The sequence below is a fragment of the Manduca sexta genome, chromosome 17, assembly GCF_014839805.1.
Source record: "Manduca sexta isolate Smith_Timp_Sample1 chromosome 17, JHU_Msex_v1.0, whole genome shotgun sequence".
In the NCBI taxonomy this organism is placed as follows: domain Eukaryota; kingdom Metazoa; phylum Arthropoda; class Insecta; order Lepidoptera; family Sphingidae; genus Manduca; species Manduca sexta.
The window spans coordinates 14,127,332-14,147,459 of record NC_051131.1 but is presented as its reverse complement, the minus strand read 5'-3'; the positions used below and the strand labels follow the sequence as shown (position 1 = coordinate 14,147,459).

Here is a 20,128-nt window from a genome sequence, read left to right as displayed (position 1 = left end):
CGGCAAAAGATCTAGTGATTGCTTTTCTGTTTAAATAGATAATAAATTATTTGCTGGATATGTTTTATATCCGTCCGGATAATGATGTGAAAACTCGCCATAGTGGCCCACATAATGTGTGGCATTCCGGGATCAGCCTGTTTATATCCGGTTTCAACAGACCGGCATAATTATGTCGACTGTCGAAGGGTAATCATCTCCCGTCAGTCGACATATTATTAGACTCCACTCCATTTACCATCAGGTGTAGTGGGAGTCACTTATCTATGCCAGTAAAAAAAAAACAATGCAACCACAGTTTCTCTAACATCATAGTTGATTGCTGTACTCGTTGGCTTACCTTCTACTAAAAACTTCTTGATATTCAAATCTTTGATACTCATCATTCCTCCACTCGATTTTAATTCTCGCGAACTAATTCAGTCCGCAGATATCACGAACCAAATCTCAACGCCAGAAATAAATCAAAACTTTTGACGCTAAATCCGTAACAAGTTACAAACGTTATAAATTGTGAAATTAAAATAAGTACCGCTGTGGACTCCGTTCTTTTGTCGCTTAAAAACTTTAGGACACGCTAAGACTCGAAAATAATATCTTCTTTGGAATTAATTTTTTTATGGTTTGCATTTTGTTTTACGCGTTGACGTATATACTCCCAATATGTAGTAGGTAAATGGATATATCGATGGTTTTACATAACTAGTTAACCCATCATCTAAGATTTGACGAGAAGTGCAGTAGTAATGCTTTTTATCTCAATTACTTTACCTACCCCTTAAATTAAAGGTGATTTAGTTCCATCCGAACCACAAAAAAATATATACGTTTGCTGCCATTAAAAAGGCACTCCTAACCGTTTGACAACACATTTCTAATTTACACAGCTTTTTATGTAAAAATGAAAGCCCTTTACAAAACGGCTGTTACACGCCACAATGAGTAACATAAAAAAGCAAAAAAAAAACTAATAATTAAAGACCGCTCGACGTTCACGCGAAACGGAACGCCGCGCGTTCTAAATTCAAACGCGGATTGTTCCATTTTCGAAGTTTTCGTTTTGCGCATAACCCGCGCTTTAGTTTTTTCCGTGTTTGCGCGAGGTAAACATTATTAAAACGGAGCGCTGCGGAGCGGTTCACCCGATGTTCGCACTACGTTCCGTTTTACGCTGCAAAGTGAAGTTTTATTCTGTACGTTGTGACTTTATGATTTTGTTTTGTTGTCTTTATAACGTTCAACTCTTAAAAGAGTGCAAGGTGATTTTTATATGACGGTTTAGTTTAAGTTAAAATCGTATGGAGTTTAACTACATATATTTTGTCAGTGAAATATTTCACATAAGAATGTAACATTTGATTGATATTAGAATAGAAATATTCATTATGACTATTTTCTGAGGGACAGCATTTATCGTAAATAAATAACTTCGCGTCGTAAGTAGATGCTAAACTCAAAATGTAAATAAAAATGTTTGATATAAAAAAAAACATCAAAAAAGGTAAGACCACATCGATCAAATAAGATAAGGGTACGAAACGATGTTCAAAGTATCCAAAATCGAATAAAGGTAACCCATTCACACATGATGAAACATGTCACGAATTTAAATAAGCCCCTCAAGAAATCACGAGTCCAAAACATCACACGGCCGACCGATGGCTAATTCAATAGTTTGCACTTAGATACGGTCGGTTTGCTGTCAAAGTCGCGCGTTGCCATGGCAACCGGCCCTTTCACATCAGCCCGAGCGTGAATAATGTCGCCTAAGGTGAGGTCGAAATGTTTGAGCGAACTGCTTTAGAACATTGCGGGTGAGACCTACGCAGCGATGAGCGCCTGGTATTTTGTGCGGGGATCTGATTTGTTTTGTTCGATCTATTGTTTAGAATAACAAAGGGACAGTGAATATAATAATCAATTTCTATTTTAAATTATCATTTTTCTATATTGAGTACAAATAGAACAATATATCCATCGACAACGCATTTCTAAAACATAGCTTTTAAATTTAAACACTAATATTAAACTAAAAAGAACTTTTTTCAAATATCGCAATTTACTATTAGGTGGTAATCGACATGTTTCGAGTATTCTACTCCTTCATCTAATAAAATACAAGTATTGTTTCATTTTATCAATAATAGTCAGTATTTACAGTCCTCGGCTTAGGTATTCTTTTGTTTATTACTTTGAATGACGAGATGAACTTGCCGTTCGCCTCATGGTAAGAGATACGACCGCCTATAAAGCGAAACACCATCCACCACCTAGAATTATCAAGTATTGTTTGGTTTTCCACTGCGCTCGCCATCCTGAGACAAGAGATTTTAAATCTTATTATGCTCAGTAGTTACACTGACATTCTACTTTAAACTATATCATATATTTGTTACCACCAATAAATTTTACAGTTTTATACAACTGTATTAAATACATTCATTTAATTTAAAAATGTAGCGTTTAATCCCAAAAATATATTCTCAAATTCAGTTTGGACCGAGTTTGCGGATAACGACCCAAATCCGTCCTACATTTAAGAAAATATTCGCCAGGTCGTATTTAGGTCATGGAAATACAATATTTTCCCGTTAAACTCCCAAACAATTTAATTTCAAAACCTACGTTTTCATTTTAATTTTTTTCCTGATTTTAAACATACCGCGAACGCTGCATATTTCAAGCGAAAATATCAAAATGTATGATCATCTTTCTCCTTCATTCGCTAAGGAGTGGCATAGCGTTGTCCCTTTCGCCCGTAAATCTCATCTCGCCGAGTAATACGCATCATTTCTGTTGCGCCTCACGGAAAAGTATGAAATTTTTCATATTTTATTAAAATATTTATTCGGAAGTGGTACTTATACGAACCGAGTATAGTTCATTAGCGGAGCGCACGCGACAGCGGAATTTTAGAAGGGATTAAGGTAAAGGCGGTAGCGGTATATACATCATGATGTAATGTTAGCAACGATTTTTCAATGCCTTTTTCAGTTAATTTAAATTTAAAGACCAAAGTTCTATATTAAGATCTCCAGTGTAGAATTATTGTTTAAACCATTTCCAATTAAAGTATGAAAGTTTTTTTCACAATGATATCTGTTCCTAATATGTACAAAATTTAAATTCAAGAAATCTATTAAGTTCATCAAAATATAATAGAGACAGTTAATTAATTATTAACGTTACTTTTTCATTTGCTGAAAGTGGGCCTATCGCTCGAAATCCTTATCTATTAATTTTTTTTTTAACGAATATTTTTAATTTCTTGTATAAAATGAATCCTTCGTAGAATTTAAAAATATGACAAACATCGCTGCATTTGTAAATAAAAAAATTCCGGTTCGCATGAATTATGCAAACCTGCATTTGCATGATAAACAGTCTCCCTGTGGGTCAAAAAGATTCAATGCAGTTTTTAATTTAGGTAGTTTTTAGTATTTTATCTTCTGCAGGCATCTTAAAATCTGTGTCACATAAAAGACATTGTTTTCTATTTGTTTATAAAGATCAAAATTAGAAATTAAGAGCACAATTTAAGTATCAAGGCTATTTATGATTTCATTTTCGACAAAAATTCCCCCGAATAGAAGTCTTCAATACTATTAAGCTAATATAGTTATTTTTCCATTGGATAATATCAAATCCTTCTCGTTAAGCCTTTTCTCCACAAAAGGTACCAACTCTGCACATTAATATTTAACAGTTCTTTAACGACGACAACCTTTTATAACATATTTTTGAATCATAATTTTTCTTCTAGTTGATTCCCTTAAGAGCTTAGATATTTCTGCGCACCCAAAGCTAACAGGTAAGCATATATCTCTACATCGTTTAACTTGCGCCGTCGCAGGCAGCGGTTACGATTGCGGGCTGCAGCGTCATCGCGACGTATAATGGCGTCGCATTGGAACGTGTCGCCGTATCACGTTCCTATAACTTAAGTATCATCTGACGTTGTTATACGCGAATTTTATCCCTAATTTAAAATGTCCATGGTTATAAAAGTGATCTTAAGTGTTATTTAGATAGAATAATAATTATTCTTATAAATTGTTTTGACGTATCATAAGTGAGAGTGAGTTGAGTTGATAAACTTGTACAAATCGTTTAGTCTTGAGAGTGTCAGTAAAGTATGTATAATGTTTCTTACCTGCACATTTTTAATTTTAATTACTCTGGACTGTTCCATTTTGAGATTGAGATTCTGTAATCTCAATGTCCTGTAACTTATACTACACACAAACAGTCGTTAGTGAATACTATTGCGGGCTTAAGTGTTTTCGCGACGTATAATGACGTCGCGTTGGAACGTATCGCGCCTCCGCCTTATCGTTAGTTAACATTAAAAAACTAATTATTCAGCCCAATACAAACCCGAAAATAGACTCGATGTAAGAGTAGGAAATTACTTACTTACTTACTTAGGAAATTAATTACTCTTAATTTTCCACTATCCATGCTTTTGATTACTCTTGAACGTATCTCCACGTCCTATACCTTACGCCGCACACAAACAGTGGTTAGCGGGTACGATTGCGGGCTGCAGCGTCATCGCGACGTAAAATGACGTCCCGTTAGAACATATCACGCCGCAGTCCTATCGTCAGATAACAGTAAAAAACTAATTATACAGCCCAATGACCCGAAAATAGGCTCGATCTAAAAGGAGGAAACATTGCTCCTAATTTTCCAATATCTGTTTCCAAACCTATATCCATGGAAAATACTTTTCCTTACTCTTGAACGTATCTCCACGTCCTATGCCTTACGCCGCACACAAACAGTGGTTAGCGGGTACGATTGCGGGCTGCAGTGTCATCGCGACGTATAATGACGTCGCGTTGGAACGTTTCGCGCCTCTGCTTTATCGTTAGTTAAGAGTAAAAAACGAATTTTACAGCCCAATGACGCGAAAATAGGCTCGATCTAAAAGGAGGAAACATTACTCCTAATTTTCCAATATCTGTTTCCAAACCTATATCCATGGAAAATACTTTTCCTTACTCTTGAACGTATCTCCACGTCCTGTACCTTACGCCGCACACAAACAGTGGTTAGCGGGTACGATTGCGGGCTGCAGCGTCATCGCGACGTGTAATGGCGTCGCGTCGGAACGTGTCGCGCCGCCCTATGATTTAACGACTCGCATCTGACACCGTTGACTTAGAGGGCGTGTAGTTGCGGCCCGGGTTTCCGATGTGTCGTGGTTTAGGTTTCCGATGCCAGTAAATCTTGCGGTTTGTACCTGCTGTGAATGCAGTATATTATGTAAATTATCTGGTTAGTCTAAGTGTCTCGCAGGATATATTATATTGGGGTATATTTTGTGTAAATTTGATACGATTACATCATGTGTTAGAATAATTTATGTCTGTTTCCCACGTTGTGTGTCTTTGTATGTACAATTCTTAATGTAAGTTTTCTTGCAGTTTGGTTACTGTTAAAGCAAGTAATAATTGGCAAGCATCCATTCAACAATTACTTTTCCATAAAACACATTAAGTAAAATTTTTGTAACATCTTAGTAAGTTGACATAAAAATCCTGACCCACATTTGAGCCCACCGTGTTATTATTCAAGAGGGCCGCCGGAGGGAGTGTTGCAAAAATCCCTCCTCGGAAGTGAACCTCGGCCTGACACACATCTCATCAGCGGTACGCACCCACACTCTCATTTACAACGATACACACGGCTGTGGCGGTTGACAAGCAAATTTATACTAAGATTTTTTTTAAACACTTTATTTTACGTTTTTAGAGTTCTGTCAACAAAGTTCTTCTAGCAAGATATTGTTAAGGTTGTACAAAAATTTTCTTATAATGTGTATATGTTGTATAAATGAATAAGTAGATGACGAAGCTACTCAAGTTATTAAAACGCTCACAACTACAATAATAGGAATATAATAATTTTAAAACGTAACTTTGCCATAACACAGGTCTCTATTATAATGTTAAAGTCTAACCCCCTTTATTCATAAACGTTTTTTATCTAAGGACGGAGTAAAGCTGTGATAACAAGCCTGTTTCTCAGTGCCCAACGGCACTGAGAAACAGACATAGGGCCGTTGTGATTGGTTATTATTGTTGTATTTCAATATTAGCCAATCACAACGGCCCTACTTGTACGCACTGCGAAGACTACCATGCCGTCAGCACTGAGAAACAGACTTGTTATCACAGCCTTACTCGGTCGTTAGATAAAAAACGTTTATGAATAAGGGGGTTACAGTGTATCACACAATTGATGTAATATTAAACCTGAACCTAAATGGAAAAAGCATTAAAAACTTTTACAATGAACACGATAACCTAATTATTGTCTATCCCTGAAAATTAAACGCAAAGAAGAAAATACCATCGGATTGAGTACACAAAAATTAAACACATCACCTCTTTATCCGCACAGTGTAAGGCAGAGTAATAACCAGCTATTTGCCATGCGTGTTTCGTCACGTGATGTCTTTGAGTCTATCACCATCCTCATCAGCCACATGAATTCCATTGCTGGATAAAAACCTCCCTTAAGGATTTACAGATTTTTTTGGCATGTAGGTCAAAAATTTTATACTCCGAACTAATACTAAACAGTAGTGGCGAAGGGTGAAATTTTTCAAAAAGTAACCCGATGCAAAAAAGCAATCGCCTTGGTTAATATATCGCTCCCATTTTAACAGAAAACAAACGCTAAGACAGTCATAATGTACTAATATATAAATTTGCATGCTGTGGTCTCCTATAATTGAAGAGGCACGTCACATTGTTAATTATACCAATATGACGACATTGTATTTATTATATGACGTGTATCCTTTGTTGGAGGTCCTTAAATTAACAAAAATAAAAAGAAAAAATAAACATAAAAGGGAAGCCGATAGGAATCGGGTTGTATGGACACTTCGCCACTGTTAAACAGAGAGCCTAATATCATTTGCCAGAATCGGTGAATAGTTAAAACTATTATCGTAATATGCCATGCTAAGGCGTTAATATTATAATGCCTAATTTACTTCATAGTTCGCCTTCCCTTAGTATAATACCTCAGTTCTCTGCATCATAATACATATTTCATTAACGATGTACGCATCTCATTTGGGATACACACGGTCGTGTTGTTCGTTGAGCGAAAATGTTCGATCGATCGAATAATTAATTAGACTCCAAATTGCAAGCGTGATTCGGTAAAAATAGATATTGCTTAAGACATAAATACGAGTCGGTTTTAAAATAGTGAAAGAAAATAAAAATAACATGGTGATACTCAGATACAGTAGTGAAAAGAGAATAAAAAATAAAATGGTGAACTCAGAGATGTTGTAGCTTTCCAATAATAAGATAATAATTTACCATGTTGTAATTATAAAGATGGTCCACTCCAAACTTACAAACTTTGCTTCTTCGTGATATTACACTAGTTCATAAAGTTATTGTATCATTTTCTTCTTACTTTTGAAATTATAAGAAATGGTTTTCTCGTAAATAAACATAGAAAATATATTTTCAAAGTTCATAATTATGAAGAGCATACTCAAGATTTCTTTGAGATTTCACGTACTCAAAGAAAGTGTTGTTAATTTATCAATTACCATCAAGAGTTCTGAACGTCAAGCATTTTATATTTAAACTAAAACAAGAAAAAAACATACATACATTATATTTGACAAATAATAAAATAAAATCGAAAGTACTTTAAGCCTTAACCCTCTCAGTAGTAAAGGAAGCCAGGGCTTATCAGTGGACAGTATATAATACAGGGCTGGAACCATTAAATATTTCTCACAACCTCCAACACGCACACAGAACTGGAACCCCGTATGTCACAACCCGCGAAGGCGTTCCAACGCTTTCTCATTAAAGCGTTGTATTTGAGCCAGTAATAGCTTGATTATCATATTAAGTGGTGACCTCAACGGTATCAGTGCGACACTCGCAAATCTCGCAAGAGCCGCGGTTCTCAGAATTATACACAATTATTTACCGAGCTTTATCGCCTCTCTCCGTTAGCGCTTTATAATCTGCATTTAATTTCCAGTTCGGCCAGTTACAGCAAGATTCTTTTTTTGAAAAAAGGAGAATTTATAATTGGAACATAATTTAAAAATAGAATCAACTGCGGTTATTGTGTTGCTGCGCTAATGTATGTTCTTTTACCCGTCCTTATCCTATTTTAATGTGAAGTCCAGATTACGGCATCCGCTAAGAGGCCTCGGGTTCAAATCCCTGGTCGGGTGAAGTGATATTGGGTTTTTCTGCTCAGTATCAGCCCCGAGTCTGTCTCCGATATGGAGATAGGCTTCGCTCCCTATGAAACACACAGCAAAAAGTATCTTATTTATACTTTTGCCTACTCCTTTTGTGATAAAGGCGTGATCTGGGTTGGTTTTTATAATGCTACGCTTTTTCACGTATTTTGCTTACTATCCCCTAACTATCATCAAACCCCTCTAGGGAACATAACACCAAGCTGACGCCAATTATGTTTGAAAAACCCATTTTAAATCTTGTGCGATTACATACTAATTTTGGAATCACCGACAAAATCGGCTCATTGCTAAAGCCAATGAAACAATCTTGTCTGTGACTACTCTTACATATAGTAATACAACCGGAACATGTTTAAGATATTGTAACTTCGACTTTTCGGACGACCAACACCTCAGTTCACCTCATTACCACCTGTAAAGTCTTCGAAACGTCTGAAGAAAATAATGATATCAAAACCGAGATAAAATCCGCAAAGCTTAATTTAACGATTACCCCTTGCCGATAACATTATGCCGGCCTTAAACCAACTGTTGTGTAAATCTAACCACCAGCTATCTAAAATAATGCTACAGAAACCACCAAATCGCACTCTTAATAAAATTAACCTATTTCAAAATTGATAATTTGTGACAGTCGTCGGAAAACTAATTTTTGTTTGCTACTCTTTTTGAAGTTGCTATAAAATTGAGCTTTTTAAAGATAGGTAATAAATGAAACCTTATAGCATGAAAAAAAGGGGAAAAACTAAAAGGTCACAAACAGAAATTGGTTGTTTGACAATTCCCACAAATTGGCAATTTTGAAATGGGTCATTATTTTATTAAGAGTGCGAAATATCAATAACTGATTATCATTACACGCACTGTCTGATACAATTAGCGATATACCGACAAACTTGTAGTGTGCATTGTCAAGTACGTCGTCCCCACTTCACATGTCCGATAATTTATGTTAATATAATTAGGTTACATTAACCATAATTATGTGGCTATTGTCTGGCCCGCGTTGTTAACCTTTGGGATCTCATTAGGGATAATGTCTTGGCTTCAAGGCTTCGTCTGTGAAGGGAATTTCTGGATTATTAAGATGCATAGTCAAGATCTATATTAACCTAGATATATTAAGGTGATACGTCTATAGTACATAAAATATCTTTAGTACAACATGAATTACATATGAATTTATTAAAAATAAAGTGACAAATAAAAAACCATGACAACACAATTATAATAAAAAAAATTATAAAAAGAACATTTTAAAAGAAAACTACAAATATACCTACTTGCTAAACCTAATAAAATACATTACTGTACACATACCAATATAATTGTATACAGTATGTTAAAAAATCATTATAATTCAAGGGACATACATCGACGCAAACAAAAAATCATGTTATATTTTTTGACTCGTTGCGTGCGCGTTGCATTGTCATGGATGATTATTGAGAGACTCTTAAAGACATAAAGCAGTAGTCAGTAATTTACGCGAAAGTTACACCTTCAAATAAAACTCGATCACATCATGAAGGCTGCAAAGTTTTCGAAACGTCGGCAGAAAATTAATTAAAACCGCGATAACATCCGAAAAAATAATTTTATTTCAAGTATGGTTAGACCATACACCATAACCTTATGCTAGAAAACATAGCTTATCCTATTTAAGACTTCACACAAATCTACATAAAATGTAACACGAGCAATAAATTTGCCAAACAAGCTGGTGGGATGCCCCCCATTTCCAGTGTATCTAGCCACGTGAAGAAACGGCCGGAAATAACGTCATAACTTTTAAAAAGTCGTCCGAAAGCATTTACATTTGGCATAAATTGTGAGACCTTATGTAGAGCGGTCGTCGGCGCGCGTGTGAAATATGTGCCGTCGCTGTGGTCCAAGGCAGGGGCGAAAGCTGAAAAAAAAGAAATTAAAAAAAATTAACGTTTGAGATTGGCGGGAAAAAATTGACGTTTAAAAAAGGTTCAATTGACATTAAAAAAAGGGAATTTAACTAACCAGCGTTTTCCTAGCTAGGGCTAGTGTTTCTATAGAAACTGGCGTAAACATTGTTAAAAGTCAGTTGCCTTCTTTACTTCTTAATAATGACTATAAATAAATGTACGCCCGGTAATCAATCTATCAACGACAATAACAAACAGTTGTATTTTTAATTAAATTATTTGAATAGGCGTTAGTTTCATAGAAGTTCATATATTAAATTCCAACAAAAGTTAGCTTTGCTGTTGTAATTTTTACAATCATGATCTCATTTTGTACTAAAAATTCCCCAATCTTTCAATATCCATCCTCCACCTTCAAAGTTTCCTCTGGCTGTATAGATCATTTTCAATTACGTAACCAAAATTATTTCCTATGTTAAGCAACGATAAAGCAATTGCCAATTTATTGATGATACCATATCAACTGTTATATTTTTTATAAACTTTACCGATTTGTCACATAACCTATTTAATCCCATGTGAATTAATAAACATATAGGAACAGCTTAATCTCCCAACACGCGCCACACACACCCGAGCACGTATATTTTGTTATGCAAGAAAAATATGATGTCGAAAATTGTTTTGACGGTACACCAGTTCGCGTCGTAAAGCAAATCTTTTGAAAATATCTCGTTTTATCCCGTCCCGTGCACGCCTCGCTGTATCAAAACAAGGGTATTCCGAACGAAATTTAAAGTAAATGGCCCGTGAGTTTGTATTTCAACGTTTTTCCTATAACAGCGTGTTCGGGTTAGTTGTAAATCAGAGTGCGTGGTGTCACGCTGTTATGGTACTGATGTGTAAACTGTTGAGTTTAACTTTTATTGAGTGTCGTTATGATTCCATATTTAAACGACTTTAGTTTTAATACAGACATTTTTGAAATTGATGATTCTTAATACTAGAATGACAGGTTTTAATTGCCGTGGTAGATAAATATTACCATCAGAATAATAATAGACTAAAAGCGACGATAGCCTAGTTGGTTATGGAACGGACTGCCGATACGAATGTTCGCAGGTTCAAATCCCAAGGGCACACAACTCTGATTTTTCTAAAAAAAAAATGTATGTATTCTTTGTGAATTATCGCTTGCTTTAACTGTGAAGAAAAATATCGTGAGGAAACCTGCATACTTGAGAAGTTCTCTATAGGAATTTTGTGGGTGTGTGAAGTCTACCAGTCCGCACTAGGCCAGCGTGGTAGACTAAGGCCTAATCCCTCTCAGTAGTAGAGGAGGCCCGTGCTCAGCAGTGGACAAATATATAATACAGGGCTGATATTATTATTATTTTTATAAAAGATTATTCTTCTGTCTACACCTTAGGTATAAGTTTGAGTGTATATAACTTTATATGGAAATTTATGAAATAAAAAGTTACAACTCCCAAACATCATTAAAGTTATCATCGAGCAAAAGTTAATTTAAATAATCTAAAACTCGTAATACTTAAACATAATATATATAGTCAGTCGATTGACGAACAAACATAAGACAAGCACAGAACTCGCCACAGTCCGATATTCCGTGGGGCCAGCGCAGCGTGACAGCTATCACGGCGTGTTTGCGATGCACGTGTGCGCCCAGCCGAGTTTCACGCTCCGAATCACCGTGCCGTCCCGCTGTACTGGGAATAGTGGTTTGATGGAAGTGCTTTACCGTTCCGCTTGTTATTGTGACCGAATTTTTTTATATTAACGAACGGGTCGCTTGTCTTATGCCTGCGATACGACGGATATCATTTAGCATATCTGTGCGAATTACTAAGGATTTATCACAATATAAGTACTTAATCGCTGTCTGATGACTGATATTATTGTTTAGACATTCAGTAATTTAAATGTAGTTTGAAATATTAACGTAAGGCTCTTATCACTTAACATAATATGTATTATAATGTCTGATACATAAGATACAATATCCTTTAAACCGACGTCCAATAGTTCCTGCACTCTGCTGCTTGGCAGATATACCACCAAGGTAGAGGAATGTTAGTGTAGATAAGAAAAATTATAGCTACAATCATTGCTTCATTTTCTTCTCACTTAAACCCAGGTATAAACTAAATGCCTACCATGATGCAGTTTACGTACCAATAAAAAATCAAAATACCAAAGCAGCGAAACATTTCCTATCGCAGCACTAAACTGCACCGTATATTGTAAGCATAAAGTTTGTTTCGCTCTAACACGGCGTGAGTAGGAGGCAATTTATTCGCGCACACGTCACCGAGATGCTAAAAGCCCCATTAATGAGGTCCCAGTCGGTGCTACCATCGGTGACAGTGATCGAATAGTTAACTATCGAGTTTTCGATCGGTTTGGGTATTTATATACAACTGTTTGAGGACAAATCACTCGACTGTCAAGATCAAGTGACAATCGTGATAAGCGTGATAGTCTACGACTATCCATTCGAAATAATGTAGCCCAAATAGGGGAGATGCAGATATAATATACATCAATAATTTGTGACTAAATTATAACAAAAACATAAATGAAAGGCTACTGGTCAAAAGCCACTGTAACTTTTATATTTTATATAAAATTAACTTTGGTCATCGATTCACCCGCGTGAGAGTTTTCCGGGGAGAAGGTCCTGCTATATATTTTCTACAGATACAATATAGCCTATGTCCTTCCCAGGGTCTCAAACTATCTATAACCGTTTAAAATTTCATCTAAATTCGTTTGGTAGTTTATGAAATTAACGAGTTCAGACAAGCAGAGAGATGTGCTGGGAAAATTTATTTATAATATATTTTTAAAACTTTTTAAGAGGAACAATCCCGGTGAAAAACCTTTAAAAGAAATATTTTTTCCCTGTTTTTGCAACATTTTTCATTGATGTTCCGCTCCTATTGGTCATAGCGTGATGTTATGTAGCTTTCTTTTATGACCTTCCTCGATAAATGGACTATACAACACTAAAAGAATTTTTCAATTCGAATTAGTAGTTCCTGAGATTATATTATTCAAACAAACAAAGTCTTCAGCTTTATATATAAGTATAGATTAAGTTTTAACAACAATTATGAATTGAAAAAAAACGTAACCAATCTATCAGCTTCTAGTGACCTCAAATCTTTATAACTTATGTAAATCCAATAATTATTAAATTGCAGGACTGCGATCGTCACCTTAAACCATTAGATGTGAAGTCTTATAAGGTATAAATCATTGGTTAAAATATCCCTCAAACCGGAATTTAAACAACTATGTACTGCTATTTACTAATATAAGAGGATAGTTTGTTAGTGGTACTTGGTAGGCTTTTTGTATCCGAATTACGACTACACTGTCAATAAGCCTTCATATCCGCTCGGGTTAGTGTGTTGCAATTAGGAATAAGGAGCGAGCTAGGATTCCTTATTACCTAATCTTTCCTGGAATTTTTTGCAATTACACTCTCAAGCGTGGGACGTTAAATTCGGTTCTCAAGTATTTGAGTGTTAATTTGAATTTTAATTTCCCAGGAATTAGCTTTCTTAAAAGAGTTGTATGACGTTAATAGACGTTTTCGAAAAACTCGTGTAGATCAAACTTTGATTGAATTTTATGCGTAAGTGGATGGAGAACATACTTGCTCTCAATAATTTATACATACATTCACATCATAGAGTTAAGCCACGTTGTAAGGTCCTTCTAAATTATACCTAGTTTGTACATTTAAAATTTTTAGACAACCTAATACACTACAATTTAAATACAAAAATATTATCAAAAAACGATTATCTAACCCACAGATACAAAAAATAACAAATAGTAGCGGCGACGTCCACTGACGTCAAACGTGATTATCGACGCGTATTGTTTTCTATTTTACACAAGCGCCAGCGACGAGCCCTGAGCGTTGAGCGCTGCCAAGCGTTACGAGCGCCTCGATTAACATCTGATGCGGTGCGGTCGCAGCCATCTTGTTGTGATGATTGTAACAGACGTGACTGGACGTCTGTGCATGCTTTTGGAAATGTATGCTCAAGTTCGATAAGTGATATCGACGTTTAAAAGGCAATATGTAAACGACAAATATAACGAAAATGAGTTCAAATATTTGTATTCGCCAGATTTTTCTGCATCGTTTAATGTAAGTTTTGTAGCTCTGGGATAATATTAATATTAGATTATATTTTTATAAAGTAAATAGTATAATTGTTATAAATTTTCATATTGATGTGAAATCTTTAAATCGCTGTACTCTAAAGTTTACTCATTGTCCCTTAGATAAAATTGCATTGCAAACGTCGATATATTGTTAACACACGTCCTATTTAAAGTATGTTCATTAGTTTTTTGCACATTATTATGATCAAATAATTTTTTGTTCATTTACTTATATTTGTACGTGTCTATAAAGTTTATATAAACCAGTACTCAATAAGTACATAAGCTAATTTGCCAAAAAATAAATGTTCTCTTAATCTCCATGTTTTGTTCGTTTATTCATTTGTTCCTTTCATCACTTGTCTGTCCTCAAAACCCATAGTCAGACCCACACCTAAATATTAGACCAATGAAAGTTAAATCGATTTCATTTTCCCAAAAATAAAATCAAAAACCCGCGAACTTTCCGTCCAATCCAAAAACTTTACCAATAAACACAATATACAAGTAATACGTAATAAGTCCGCGTTAAATTACGATTCTGTTACTGAAATTGCTTTTTCCGATTACAAGGGAGGTGGAGGGAGTTGTAACTGAACTTTTTACAGTCGTTCGTAATGAATCCGTTGTTACGTTTTTTGTTGTCTTGCTGTCACGTCAGTTTGGTTCGCCTGATCTAGTAAACAATGGGGTATTCCAACGTAAATGGGTTGCTGGCTGGGAGTACTAAGTTCGAATTCTAAGTCAGACAGTATATGTAGGTATTCCGCCTGAATAGCCACTACTGTATACAAGATGTTAAAACGCGAAATAGTTGTTCACGTCAGTGTATCGCGATCCGGGATCAGCCTATGTATATCCGGTTCCAACAGGCCGGCAAAATTGCAACGACTGGCGAGGGGTAATCATCTCTCGTCAGTTAATATTCTGTTGGACCCCGCCCCATTGACCATCAGGTACAGGGGGGTCACGTTACGCTCAAAGACGCTTGGCGCAGACAGGCGATCATAAAAACTAAATCAAACCGTTTCTGCAACCTGTTTAGTAAGAAGAGAAGAGAAGATAAAAGAAGAGTAACGCGTCAAATCTATTAGTAGCTTTATGTAACAGATATTAAAGTTTTTATTTCATTGTCCACAGGCAATTGCTGGCACCGAATCTGAAACAAACGCAGTACCTCGCAAATGGGGCTGAGAGTGACATTAGGACTGTGAGTACCCAATTTTCCATACTCAAACACTACATGGTTCGTAGAGCTATAGCATATAAGAAATGTCGCTGGTAAGAACTTACAAACCCGTATCCATAAACAAAGCTACGAGGACGCATAGTACGTCCGCCAATCACAGCGCCCCAATGCACCGCGAAGACTATCATACCTAACCACTGAGAAATAAACATTATCATAGCATTGCTCCTTACTTAGCTAAATAACAGTGGCGAGTGAAATTTTCTGAAAGGAAACTCGACACAACGTATCGGTACTAATAATGTGCATAAATGCAATCTGCAAATCGTTCTAATGATAATTAGATTTTACATTAATTACGAAAGGGAAACCAGCGGGAATCGGGTTATATGGAGCCTTCCACTGCTAAATAACCGGTGAACGGGCATTGGGATACCCTTCACCAAGTCTAAACATCTATTCAACGATATAGAAGAACTATATCCAATTGAAGGACACTTCCAGTGTAATTTCTGAGCATGAGGCATACATAACATCACGCATTTATCCCCATCCCATTAAGGGGTATGCAGAGGCGCAACTAGGGCCACCAACTTTTCGCCAAGTATGTTCCGTCCCATGATGTGATAGGGGGCGAGCCTATCGCCATATCGGGCACAAATTCCAGACTTCGGGCTGATACTGAGTAGGAAAACCCAAATATCACTTTGCCCGACCCGGGATTCGAACCTAGGACCTCAGAGCGCTATTGTACCGGACATGCAATACAACTACACCACCGAGGCAGTCATGATGACTGAGGGAGCGATGAGCATGAGGCATACTACCAAATCCAGCAGTCGGGGATAATTGTGTCGACTGGCACGGTGTATTCATCTGTCGTCAGTCGACTATTTATCTGAAGTCTGGACCCCACTCCACTTACCATCAAGTCCAGGGAGTTTATTTCGCCGTGCTTGGGTAAAAAATATATATTTCTTCTACGATGAGAGCAGTGTACACTGTCTTACTGACGAATCACACTTATTCTTGATTTGATACTTCTACTTAATCACCCTACACAAATAACAATCTGTATAACACTTGATCCATCGAACGACTCTTCTGGCATCGCCTTCTTATAGCAGGCTGCATCGTTTTTATAGCAATGCGGGGTGCATTGCTATAAAAACTCTTACAATACCACTACCAGTCCAACATGTTAACAGCATCGAACTTCCGACAAGAATAAAAACTAGTTACAACAAGTTGAAAATTAAAAATTATTCATCTTTCACGGCGAATAACAGTGCAAAGTAATTTTATTATAGTTAACAAACTTGACCAAATGCTTGTTCATCTTTCATAGAAGCAACAATCAATACTATCTGCCGAATAAAAATCAATTTCAACAGCCGATAAAAATCTCTTGCAATAGATTCCCAATCTGCATTCTGTACAAAGTATCGAGGTATAGGTTTCAAACGACCCTGCACCGCCAATTTCACTCTCCGCCGCTCGGTGGGAATGTTTTTTGGACCTTTTCTACCTTTGTCAGGCCCACGTCTGAACACTTTCAAATGACTAAGGAATTTGTGTACAAATTAACTTGTTTGGACGCATATTTTGTTTAAAAGATTATTACTATAATTAAAACAATCATTATAAAACTGTGTTATATTTTTAATAACCTCTCAAAAGGTGGTTGCCAATACTTCGTATGTTTTGTTTGACGAACATGTTTTTATACTTAAAATTACGCGATACGACACTGCCCTCATATTGCAGCTTCGAATCCCGGGTCGGGTAAAATGTTGGTTATTCTTCTCAATTTTAACCTAAGTCTAGAAGTTATGCCTATATGGCGATAAACTGGCTCTCTATCACATCCTAGGATGGAACACTCAATACACAGGCGAAAAGTGAGCGGGCGCTTACACGACCAAGGCTGGTTGCACGTCTGCTTACCCCATTCGGAGGTAAAGGCGTAATGTGTGTGTGATTTTAAACACGCTTAAAGGTGGTTATGAAACATCAATAAACCATTTCATTCATACAAATTGTAATACACATTTATTCTCACTTTGCTAATAAGCAGAAATCAAACATTCTCAATATCGAGTAATCATTCATCCTCTCTTACTGTATAAGCCATGTAATACAGTGGTCGCTATCCTGACAGATATAAAATATGGTACTCTTCCAACAGGACTTAGGAAATAGAGCAGTATTTATTTTAAACCAGATAATAGATCCGGAATAATGACCTTATTTGGAATCCCCTTACAAAGAGAGATGTTCCACAATCTCCAAGAAACAACTACATTAAATTCCTATCTACGCACATAAATAAAACTGTCTCTGTGATTCTAAACTTAAAGTATTTACTAAAAATAGGTATATGTGTTTCGGATGTTAAACCAAAAATTAAAACCAAAAAAATCGTTCCTGTTAGTATGTTTGTTCCTCTTAAAAGGCTTGTAAGTAGGGGATATTTTAGTCTTTTTACTCTGATATACGAGCAAAGTCACGTACAATAGCTAGTTTACTAGTAAATGTGCTACAAGATCAGTTAAGATAGCGCGGAAAACACGCGACATATATCTCTACTGGTGCCATCTATCGGATTTATCTGGAAACTTTTGTACAACACTGCAGTTGAGATTAGCTATTGAAATAGTGCAGCTGAAAAGCGCAGTTTTATCTGTAAGGGATTTATTTAGTTAGAAACATCTTGTTAAAGGCTACGAAAACTAAAAAGCAAGGTTTTACTAAATAGGTACATCAAGTGAGGGTTTGGGTAAGTGGTCTATGTGTATGGCTAAGCAATATTGGACTAGTAATATTGATTCCAGGTTCAGGACACTGTAGTTAACGTAATTAATAGAATATAGGACTAAGTATAATAATAATAGAAATGTATATTGTATAACCAATAAAATATAAGAAATGACATATTATTATGTGAAGTTGACGAGCGCATTGCTATGATGTTTATATTTCTAACAGTCTTGATACTTACTATCCAACGAAAAGTTCCTTACGTTATTAAGATTGCTGCTAGTAGCATATATATAAAATATATTTTATTATTTTAAAGATTAACGAAACGCTTATAACATAATCGATATATCGGCAATATCAGTCAAAAACAACCTTTACAGGAGCGGAACAACCATGAATTACGTCTTTTCAACAAGTTACGAGTTTAGGCACGCGCTACACACTCCATCAATCGACAAAAACCATTGAAATGTCGTTCCATTCCACCTGTAACCGCATTGAAGGTTTAATAAAGCGTTGGCGCGAATTTGTCATGGCAAGGAACGCGAGTATGTGAGCGGTAACAACAAATTTCACAACTTTCGTTTATTTGTTCTGTGTTTAGTTTAAGGGTGTATAAGTTACATTTTATAATAATGATGTGACGACCGAACTTGGTAAGTGGGTGTACATAAGTCCTAGAAGGCGTTAAGTTCCATTATATTGTCACGAAAAGTGACCCCACAGCACCTGATGGTAAGTGGAGTGGAGTACAATAGAATATCGACTGACGAGAGATGATTACCCCATGGCAGTCGACACAATTATGCCGGCCTGTTGGAACCCGATATACACTGGCTGATCACGGAACGCAACACACTTATGTGTGCCACTATCGCGGGTTATGTATGATACCTTGTATATGTTGATCGCTATCCTAGCGGATAAAAAATATATCCTACCACCAGCAAATGTCACAAGAACTATAAAAATGTGATCAAATCTACATAGAATTTAATTATTAAAAAAGCTTGTTCTATTCGACTATAAGAAGTACTGCCAATGCGTAATGACATTTAGACTCTACAATCATGAAAACACACGAATTCTTATAACACAGATGAATCAAATATTTTAAAATAATCATTTCCCAAAAGGTTAATCGGTAGTTTGTAATAAATTTAAAACCACGTATCCTCATAAAAGTTATAAGGATTGAGACCTTAGGATACCTCCATAGCTAGGATTTGTCACGAGTCCTTCAAACAGACTCACAGACAGCTATAACCTCTCTAAGATATTGGATTCCTACAAAATATTGTACCTGATATTGCGATTTGAATTCATACACTCACTCAGTGTTATATAGAATTTTATTGTACACAAGATCACGCCTTTATCCCCGAAGGGATAGGCAGGGGTGCAACCAGGAGTCTACTTTTCATCTAGTGTCTTTTCATGATGTGATAGGGGGCGAGCCTGTCATAAAAACAAGTGTTTTATTAAACACCTTGAAGATATATTCGACATTAACTTACAATAATAAGGACTCAGAGTATTTCTAATTGATAAACTCAAATCGTCTAATAAATATCTAATTGTTGCCTTTTGTTAGTAATGTGAATGCATTGTTGTATTGTAATTTAAAAATAAATAAAATCCAAACCCACATCTAAGCCACGCACTATAAATATTCTAAATAATAGAAAATTCTATGAAAATACATAACATCTTTAGTTTTAGCTATCCCAATAATAATAATTCGGTTTTTCTTTCGTAATAACTTTTATTATTCACCTTGTAATATTTTTCACTTACTGGTAACCA

At 35.9% G+C, this 20,128-nt stretch overlaps 1 protein-coding gene and 1 long non-coding RNA gene across 9 annotated transcripts in view; one reads left to right on the top strand and one right to left on the bottom strand.

Moving 5' to 3' along the window:
- Nucleotides 1-20,128, top strand: part of LOC115442556 (disintegrin and metalloproteinase domain-containing protein 11) — a 231,073-nt gene that overhangs the window by 82,934 nt on the left and 128,011 nt on the right. For all 8 annotated transcript variants that reach the window (XM_037439663.1, XM_030167614.2, XM_037439665.1 and 5 more), the window contains exon 5: nucleotides 15,511-15,580. In XM_037439663.1, the coding sequence (XP_037295560.1) occupies nucleotides 15,511-15,580 (70 nt within the window). The remainder of the gene's footprint in view (nucleotides 1-15,510; nucleotides 15,581-20,128) is intronic.
- Nucleotides 9,845-12,551, bottom strand: LOC115442559. Its single transcript, XR_003938542.1, has 2 exons — nucleotides 12,361-12,551; nucleotides 9,845-10,175 (listed from the first exon to the last, which is right to left on the bottom strand). It is a non-coding gene; the product is annotated as an uncharacterized LOC115442559 (long non-coding RNA).